The sequence below is a fragment of the Lathyrus oleraceus genome, chromosome 5 (assembly GCF_024323335.1).
Source record: "Lathyrus oleraceus cultivar Zhongwan6 chromosome 5, CAAS_Psat_ZW6_1.0, whole genome shotgun sequence".
Classification (NCBI taxonomy): Eukaryota; Viridiplantae; Streptophyta; class Magnoliopsida; order Fabales; family Fabaceae; genus Lathyrus; species Lathyrus oleraceus.
The window spans coordinates 36,737,923-36,748,475 of NC_066583.1; the positions used below are offsets into that span (position 1 = coordinate 36,737,923).

Consider the following 10,553-nt stretch of genomic DNA (forward strand, 5'->3'; position numbering starts at 1 on the left):
ATCGTACAGATCGTCAGCAAGATTGTCCAAAATGTGATTTTTGCAGAGATAATCACACTCATGCCATAAGGAGATTTCTTTCCTGAGCTATAAATTACTCGCAGATTCATCTGTTTTAGCAATTCAAACTGAATCTGCAGAGTTCTTACCGTTAGTTTGTTCGGGTGATCCAGAAGGAGCAACAGAGATATCCTTAGTCAGAACGTGGGCAACCTTCTTTAAAGTAAAAAAAAAATCATCTTAGCTTGTCAACCTTTGAAGTGAGAACCCTTAAACTTGAATGGTTTATTAGAGACAACAGCAGTCGCAATAGTACCGATAATTTCCTCAGTAGCCATGGCAGTTAAAGCAATGTCTTAAAATTGTTGTTTTCGGTTTTGAAAATTTTTCTACAAATAAAATTATCGGGACGAGTCGCGTAATATGTCATTTTCTTTAAGATGTTTCACCGTACTGCCAATAATTATGCAATTCAGTCGAATTTTGACGACGTCTCTAGGATAAAATAGCCCGTTCAATGTAATAATTATCACTTGTAATGAATCGTTTGAAGAAATACACCTTCAGATGGTGTTGAAACCACTCGTAGTATCTGTAAATAATTCAGTCGTAGATGACACGAAAAGTCACTAAAAAAATAGAAAAGAAAAAAAATATATGAGATGAAGAGAATGAGAGGGAGAAGAGAGATTCCGAAAATTTCAAAAATCTGGAGTGAGTTCAAATGAAACTGACGAGCTTTATTTATAGGCAAATGACTCAACTGATCAGAGCGAAAAACGTGGGAGGGAGTTGAAAACGTCAGGCCCATTACTGGCCGTTTAAACTTGGTCAACAAGTCAGCCTTTGACCCGATCTCAAAGGGAAAACCAAACTCAGTTAAAACTTAGGTTAAGATTAGGTTTTGATGAGCGACATGTCATAATTAATTAATATTAATTAATTTCCCCGAAATTAATTAATACATAATTAATTTCTATTATTAAAATTAACTAATTCATAATTAAGTAAAATTCCATCAATTCGGGTTCCAAAAATTTATTCATCTAGCCCGGTCCTAACCGGACTGGGCCGAGTCAGACGACGACGACGACGACGGCGCGTGTGTGTCTAGAGGCTTGGTGGTGTGTCCTCACTCCTTTATAAAATTGGGTACCCCTTGGGGGCCAACCCATTTGGTCAAGTTGGAACATATATACACTACTAATATTTGTGTTCCCTCTTTTGTGGGACTAAAATGAATTCTTTCAAATTCACTTCCATACTAATTCTTACTTATGCTCATTTATTGTCATTTTAATGTCAATAAATCATTCCAATTCTCATTCCAAGTTATCATTATTTCAAGATTTCCAACATTAGATGATTTGATTTGGAGATAATGCAATTAGACTAACAAGAAACAATGGTTGTATGTGCACTGTGAGTTTTATTTCTCAATAAATTTCCACATTTATTTGTTTGCAAATATGGTTGTAAGACCCCAATTTTGACCCTAAGATCCCTCATGTTATCTCATCATATGCATTAGCCTTAGGATCACACCTTGGTAGCCTCCTTACCCCTCATTCACTAGGTTTGCATTGGGAGAGGTCACCAAGCACATTTGATTGTATTATACTTTACTTTTCTTTGTTTACTAACCAAAATACCAAAAATATGTCAATGTGTAGTTTAACTCTTTTGTAGGTAGTGTGTATGCTCACCCATGATCCATCAAGCCTATATTTAGGGTTTGAAACCCTCAAATGCAAGGAGTTCAATCAAGAAATGGTTCACTTTGGCTCTAAGCATCATATATGGATCCCCATTATCTTCACATGTCATTTTGATCAAAAAAATCACCAAGAGTTTGAAGCTTGTTTGCCTTGTAAACCCTAATTCATCTAGGTATCTTGTGTGACTTCCTCAGCAAGTTTCTTCAACATTTAATCAAATATTTCAAGGTATGCTTAATATTACATCATCTTATGCCTATATGATCCCCCATGAGTCCTAAAAGTCAAGATAATATCAAGCTAGCAAGATGGTTCATGGTGGTTGACCAGAGAAAGTCAACTGGTCAAAATTGGGGTTCCCTAGACCCTATCTACTACAAGTTTTGTCATATGGAAATGATTCTAAGAGAAAAGTTACTCAAAATTACATTCCAAACAACTTTAATGTTGAAGTCAAGAGCTAGTTTTGCTTGGAAAGTCATTTGTTTATGGTGAAAGATTATAGGTCATTTTGTTTGAACCCTAGTTTGGAGGTCAACTTCTCAAGACCATAACTTGCTCAATTTTTATGATATGAAATTCATTAAAATTCCATGATCCAATTAAGCATGTCTACTTCAACTTTTATGTTTGGAGTAAGTTCAAATTCAACTTGCAAATGCATGTGCCAAGAGGAAACATTATAGGTCATTTTGGGCCAATGCCATTGAACAAGTGATTTTCCTCAACTTCTAAAATGCATAATTGCTTCGTTCCAAATCCAAATGAGGTCAAATTTGTGACTAAATTTAAGAATTTTGAAAGAGTTACAACTTTGATGAAGGAACTGTTTTCATTTGAAATCCATAGAAAAAGTTATTCAAGGTGGAAGAAGTGAACATTTAACTTGGGACTTAGAAAATTTTCAAATATGTTTGATTTCCCAAACTTCCACCTAAATATTTATTATGATCCAAGCTTCAAATGAAAAAGTGTTAAACATGAAAGTTATTCCCCTTAATCTCACCTTTCCAAAAAGTCCAAGATCATCTGATTTGGATAAAAAATGAGGGACTTGCGCATGGCTCCATTGTGGTATTTGTTTTGGAAAGTTTTGGATTCAAGTGATCATTCTTCTTTGCATGCTTCATTATAATGACTTCAGCATCAATTACACACGAATTGGAGATGGATTGCATCATTCCTTAGGCCCAAATCATTGCCCATGCATCCATGCAAGTTGGTTTCCAAATTTGGAATATTTCAAGTGGTGCAAAAATCAATTCCAATGCCTATTTAAACAAGCTCATGGCTTCATAAACTTCATCAACACCCTGCCTAAGCTTTGCTAGACTGATCTAAACCCTCATTTTCATAGAATTTCTGAAGATTTCTCTTGAAATCGAGCTTAAACTTCACCTTCTGTTTGGAAGTTCAAACTCCAAAAGTTCACTTCCCTTTTCATCTCAATTGGTTTCTGCAAGCAATAGGAAGAGAAAGCAAGCAAATCCAGATCAAGATCAAGTGAAATTAGATCAACTCGAAGGTGATTTTTCAGAAACTTCATCTCTTCTATTCTCTCTCAATTCTTCACCATTCTTTGTGATTTTTGGTTGGTTGAAGTCCTACGAATGTAGGCAACGAGATTGAGTTGCTTTGAGATCAAATCGAAGCAACTCAGTTCATGATCCTCAAAATTCAAACCCTTGTATCTTTTTATATACTTGGAATTGGAGAAAATTGAGACCAGATTCGTGCTCCTGAGCATTTTTCCTTCAAATTAGTATATTCATGTTTCATTTTTCATAAAGTTGAGCTTGAACCAGACCGGTGGTGATCACCGGAGAAGATGACCGGAGCTAGGGCTCCGGTGGTGCGTCGGCAAAGTCCAAGCCATCTGGTTTGATTCAAATGTTTTAATGTCAAGCGTTCATTGTGATTACCACACGTACAACACATTGACCAAGGTGTATGGTAAAACGCGCGCGTGTAGCCATCAGATCTGCCACCTCAATTAATGAGGGAGATCTAATGGTCCTTGTTTTTTTGTATTTTCTGATTTTTCATTTAATCCACTTATTTTAATTAATTCATGTTAATTTCATTTTTAATCCAAAAAATATGGGCCTTTCACCAAAAATCTTTAAATATTTTCCTCTTTCATTTTATGAATTAAAATTATTTTTTGGATTAATTTTGATATTTTTCATGAATTAATTGTTTTTGTGCATATTTTTAATTGTTTAAAAATACTTATGACTTTTCAAAAATCATGAAATTTTTTGTCTAAGGTCCTTTGACCTTGTTTGACCTAGGATAAATCTCTTAGCCATTTATTTGGTGTTTTGAAGAGGTTTTAGGTTTTGACCAAACTAAATTTGATTTAAATGCATTTTTAATTTGATTTTTAATTGATTAATTGTATAGAAATTATGTTGAGCCATTTTTATTGACTTATGATGTTTGACTATATGTTTGGGCCTTGGTCAATGTTGATTTGACTTTTGATAAGTTAAAATTATTGGATTTAGGGGATTGATGAAATATACATTTCATCTCCCAAAATGAATGAATGATTTTAATTTGATAAAATTCCTCCCATGACCAATTTTTGTTTCTCTCATCTCCCCTCCCTCTTCATCTTCAATCCCATTCTATCCCATCCCTTTCATTGACCAATGAAATCTCAAGATCCTAAGGCTAATTGATTCATCAATAACCTTGTGTTAGATGAACCAATACAAGTATGGATGAGATATGTCTGCCCTTTGATTTGTTTTCTTTTAGTGTATGGTATGTTTTAGGAGTTTGGTTCATTATATCAAATCTCTGACATGCATTAGCACCTAAATTTTTATTACCCGGTCTCAGATAGTTGTGACTTCTACATAAGTCCAATTACGATTATTTAACATAAAGCTAAATTTTGACCCTAAAGGCATATCATTCTAGTAAGTGAGATTGTAAGTCTCCCGTCTTTTATGGTATAGTGTGGAGACTTGGCATTTTTCCTTCCTTTGGAAGATTTCTTGGTTCAAGGATCCATGCTTGTGAATAGATGGTTGAGTGTTCTCCAAAGAATGACTTAATCAATTGGAAAGCAAAACATCACTAACATCTAAGTAACTAACATTTGACTAACTTGTATTACTATTGCTTTACTTTCAAGTCATTTATCTTTATGCAATTTAATTACAAGTCATTTACCATTCATTGTCATTTACATAACATTTAATTTGTTTATGTTTATGTCATTTTTACTTTGCTCATCTGAGCCATATATTGTGATTGTATATATTTGTTTGTGTATTTTGTTTGTGCTTTTGGTCTTAGGACCTTAAAATACTTAATAAACAACAAAAACCCTAAAAAATATTTGTGTGGACTGTTGGGTTTGATCTGAGCTTTTGGACTTAGAATTAGGCAACATTCCACATGCAAAAGGACTTGGCCAATGCCAACATTTCTGAGACCAAGTTATTGTGATTTGGGCTTTCATCTGATGCAAGTATTTTGGATCCACTTGAATTCATTTGCTACATGGTCCTGATGCAACTGTTATTTTGATCTGGTGCCCATGTCTTATTATGAGTTGATCAAGAAGTATTTCATCTGATACATGAGAAGACAAAGAAGACTGCTAGCTATGGATTTTTGCTTGCTTGGATGTGACCATCTTTATTTGATGCCTTGCTCTTTATATTTTTAATTGCTTGCTGATTATTGTTTGATTCAAAGTCCAAAGGAAAAGTGGGTTTTCTATATGACATTCTTATAAACTAAATAGTTGATCAGAAGTTCTATTTGAAATTGTAGAATAATAGATGTATTAGATTTATTATGAAAGCATTATATATACCACAGCTTGTTGAAAGAAAAAGAAGTAGTTTATGGTGTTAAGTAGTTGAATAATAATAAGAAATAAATTTATATGGATAAACATGATTCTAAAAGGAATGCTGGCATTTCATGTGTTGAAAGAATAAAACTGTCGGTGGTTATAAAAGAATCAAAATAGAAGAAAAAAAAGTAAGATTTCTTCTTCCTACAATGAGTAATAGAAAGTTAAATTATTTGCTTCCATATCATGGGTATGGGTATGTGATACCAAAATTTGATATCACATTTATATGAATATGAAGAGTCTTTCAATAAGTATTTATATGAATATGAAGAGTCTTTCAATAAGTATGATGTATGATATTGATTATAATTTGAGTCAATTTTCGTATAGAATGGAATAACATGTTTCATTATCTATAAGAGATTATTAATAGACTTAAACTAGAGCTTGAAATAAAACCAAATCATTATTATTAACTTTTATTTGATAATAAAAATATTAATTCTAAGTCTTATATTAACTTTTATTTGATAATAAAAATATTAATTCTAAGTCTTATATTGACAATAGAAGGAAGATGAATGCATGTTTTGGTAATAGATAGGAGAGAATTATAAAACCTATTTGAAAATTTGTAAAGCTATTAAACTGTTAAATTGTATAAAACTATACGTCATGCCTATTTATATGCGATCAAGGCACAAGCCTAAAACATATAATCCAAACCCAAAATATACAAGGTCATATTTTGACTTCGACACAACAATTATATGTTGTATTCGATAGAAGCTGACTCCTATTCCGAGTAGGTTAGACACACCTCAGTCGAATATAATTTATTATGCAAGTTTTTCAGAAACAATATGTATGCTGATTTGAGAAAAGGTCTTATATCTCTTTTCTGAAAATTTCTATTATTTAATATTATAAATATTAAAAATTGAATACTAAGAGGAAACACTAAATAACAACTCAACATTTTAACATTAGTAAATTAATTTGGTTATCTAAAAAATTTGGTTATCTAAAAAATGATCAGTAATGGTTAACATGGAATCACTCAAACATAAAATAAAATGGAAGTAGGTAAACATATTGAATACCAAGAAAATTCACTTATGTGCTAAATGAGAAATTTGTAAAAATAAATAAATAACTATACTTGTGCATCTAATCATTTGAAAAAATATTTTTGAACTAATTAATGTAAAAAGTGTCATTATTGAAAATATTTTTAAATAAAGTTAGGCCAAACTATCATGCCATATAAAGAAAAGTATCTCATTATTTTTTATTCTTGAAAGCATCACAACCAACGTCCCTAATTTTTTATTCAATTGTTTTCAACATCACCCAAGTATTGAACTATGATTTCTTAATCTAGCTTTACTTTCTTTTCTTCTCTCTTTCTATTCTCTCGATGCATGTGGCAAACAGAAGTGACTAGACTTAAGCTACAATCATAGATTCAACTCCTTTTCTATTCCCTATCTACATATGTCCTCCACAAAGTATATAAAAGATCAAGTCAACTTCAATCTTCCCTTCATATAAATCTATAATCATCAAGATTGAACCAAGAAATCACTATTACAAAACAAAAGCATGGATATGAAAGAGAAAGAGAGTGGTATGTCACTATCAAATGAAGGTTGGAATTGTATAGTATAGCACATAGCACATGTAATGGGCCAGTTATTACAAATCAATGGACATTTTTGGTAGAGGTTCTGGTTTTTCCTTATGCACTAAAACAAGTAATCTATGAAAGTTTATGATTAGCCCTATAGTATGTGGTATGTACCTTAACCTATATCATTGGTGGCGCGCAGTGTATACTTATAGAACCATTATGTATATATATCATGCACATACTTTTAGAAGCATTAAACATTATGAAGCAAAGAAAAACAACTTTTCTAACTCAAGCATGTGGAGGTGACATCCGCAGATCATGGATGTCTATTCAAGTGGCTAATTTTATTGGGTTTTCAGAGAAGTAGTTGGTGTAAATGCTAGTTGCAGTTCTCCATTTATATGTATCAAAAGAGAAGGAAAAAAGGTGGAGAAAGTTAGTATCAGCCATAACTATCCAGTGGTTTTTTGCTTTAATTTAGAGACTCAACTTAACTGAAGCGATGAATTCGGAGCTGTTGCCAATTGGCATTGCATGGAAACAAGACAAAAAAACAAGATGGACCATTGTGCAGACATTTAAAAAATCTAGAAGATTATCAAGTATTATCATCCAACACAAGTTTAAACATGCATGGAAAACATTTAACCAACATCACAACATCTGTGCAGACCGAAATCGCAAAAACATTTACGCGACATCAACTGTTATTTAACACTGCAAACACTTGTCTTTGTCTTCTTCATTTTCATGCAGAACCAGAATCATTAGTCTCATAAATCATAATCATTTTTTTAATTCTTAACATATTTTCTTCTGGATACATAAGATCAGGATAACAAGAACCAGAATCACTAACCCTAAGTCTTAATTAGCAAACAAAAATTGAGAAATTGTGAACAAGAGACGGTTCCAGGTATATATGATTCAAGTTTATATATAGGTAGAGTTGCCCTCATTAATTAGGATGTTGTGGATGAAAAAATTGTGTACCGGCCATGAAAGCATGTAGTGGAGCCGAGTAAAGCGAAGGATCAAACAAGATACTAGTGGTTGTCGTCGCGGTCGTGGTCGCGGTTGCAGATGTTAAGAAATCAAGTTGTTGATGAGGTTGATGACCTCCACTGGAAAAACCTTCAATAGGTGTAGCAGTAGTAGTATTGGTGTAAAGACTTGCAGAAGAAGAAGAAGGACCTTGATCATAGAGAACTCCTTTGAAAACATGTCCTCCTATGTTCACAGCCGTTTGATACGCACACTGCTCATCTGGACCGTCCAATGAACTCACTCTCACACACCGAAACGTTACTGATGCAGAACTCACTTCAGCTGGAAACTGTCCCAACTCAAACCCTAAACAATCATCAACCAAATCATTCAATAAAATAAAAAACACTCATTCATTCATGAAAAGTTACCTCTACTTTTCCAATTATTATTAAAGAAACCCAAAAAAATAAAAGCATTATCTAAATCAATAATTTGAGTTCGTCAGTTTTACTTAAAAACAGTGATAGCTAGGGACACAAAAAACAGTAACATATATACAAAACCTACATGCATATATATAGATGAATTGAAGCAAGGATTTAATTAAAAACTATATAGTAATTATATTTATATATACTAAAGTGATATCTTATCTTATGAAATGACATTACATAACAATTATTACCTATGGTAGGGATAGTTGGTTGAGAACATGGAAGAGCACCTGCACCTGCACCTGCACCATCTTGATTGTCTCCATGTCGTTTATAGCTCTCTCCATGATTTGGACGACGAAACGGTTGATGATGCTGCAACACAGATAGATGTTGCTGTCGTTCACGGCGTTTAGAAGCTGGAACCCAAGTACTCTTGACATGCGTTTGACACTGAAACCCTCGACTCTTGCAACAAGTTCTACATCTAAGATGTGTACAGTCTTTCTTTGCTTGATTCCCACAGTCTTGACAATTTGTTCCTCCATTACGTCTCATCATCGTGAATCTTCTTCCACACTCATCAAACGAACAGGGTTTATGAGCCACTCCAAACACACTGTAGTTGTTCAAGTCTTGTTGTGGTTGTGGTTGTGGCCATATCTCTAACCCTTTGCTATAGATCTCTTGGTTAATATTGCTAGTATTATCTTGTTTTTGAGCTAGATAAAATAACCTAGACATTTGGTGCAGTATCATCCATAGTTTTTGCAGCTTTTGACGAGAAAAACTGTATCTTAGTTGAACAAAACAAAATAAACTAGTAGTAGACGAAAAGAAGGCAGAAATTATGGCACGGAATGAGTTTGTCTGCAACGCCGTCAATGGTAACTGAAGCCATCAACTCTACTGTATGAGCCTGGTTTTATGATTGTAGTTACTGTAGTAAAAGTACTGTGCAGAATTTTCAGAGTGGTTTTTTCTTTTTTGCTATGGTGGTTTTGCACTCAGAGAGAGAGAGAGTGAGAGTGTGAGTCTAATTATGATATGATTTTTTGAGTGTGTGAAGATGGAGAAAGAGAGTGCGTGTGGGGGACATGAAAATCTATTCTCTACAGTTTACTTCAGAATTATGGGTTGACCATCTAACGGACAGTGGTGCTCCACGTGTTAGATAAGCTTTTGCTTATTCGTCCTTGTACCGGAAAACCCGGTTGTACTTTTCTTGACCGTCATTATAATAATTTCAAATAATTCTAATTTGGAATATTTTTTATAAAAAAATTCTATGAAGCAATGTATTAAAATGTGGAAATCTAAATCCGTAGTGTTTGCAATATGCATCTACTATGTTGCTTCTTTCATTACATATAGGTCTCCATCACAAGTCTAATATTTTATGCATGTAGAAGCAAAGAGGCATCTATTTCTTTTTAAAGTTGATTTTGAGAAAGTATTTGATTTCGTGTTTTGGAATTTATTTGTTCTTCCTTCTTAAGCAAATGAGTTTTGGCAACAGATGAATCAAATGAATATAAATTTGTGTGTTCTAGTTCTCTCTTTGTTTTTGTTGTCAACGGAAGTCCAACCAAAGATTTTCGAGCATCACAAGGACTCCGACAAGGGGATCCTCTCTTCATGTTTCTGTTCTTTATTGATGCAGAAGGTCTCGTCAACCTCATGAATATTACGGTTTCTCAATCTGCTTATCAACTTTTCTCTTTGTCAGTCAACCTCAAATTCGACCTATAATAATGCATGGATGACACTATTTTTGGTCATTCTTGCTAGAATAACATCTTGTTTTTAAAGCGATTCTTCATGATTTTGAAATGGCTTCGGGACTTAAAATTAACTTTCACAAAAGCAAAATTTTTGGATTGATCCGATATATTTTGATTTTTTTACGAAAATAACCCACTTTTTTAAGGAAATTTCCAAAATACCCTTGA

At 33.3% G+C, this 10,553-nt stretch overlaps 1 protein-coding gene across 1 annotated transcript; it reads right to left on the reverse strand.

The window, feature by feature from the left end:
- Positions 1-7,887: 7,887 nt before the first annotated feature.
- LOC127083804 (protein EXPRESSION OF TERPENOIDS 1) lies at positions 7,888-9,752 on the reverse strand. The gene is made up of 2 exons (XM_051024141.1): positions 8,853-9,752; positions 7,888-8,530 (listed from the first exon to the last, which is right to left on the reverse strand). Exons 1-2 carry the CDS (start codon positions 9,358-9,360, stop codon positions 8,136-8,138), a joined length of 903 nt encoding a protein of 300 aa, XP_050880098.1. The 5' UTR covers positions 9,361-9,752; the 3' UTR covers positions 7,888-8,135.
- Between the last annotated feature and the right edge of the window lie 801 nt (positions 9,753-10,553).

Coding starts and splice junctions, on each gene's coding strand:
- LOC127083804 (XM_051024141.1), bottom strand. CDS start 9,360: ATGATACTGCACCAAATGTCTAGGTTATTTTATCTAGCTCAAAAACAA. Junction 8,531..8,852: donor ACCAACTATCCCTACCATAG/GTAATAATTGTT, acceptor ATGATTGTTTAG/GGTTTGAGTTGGGACAGTTT.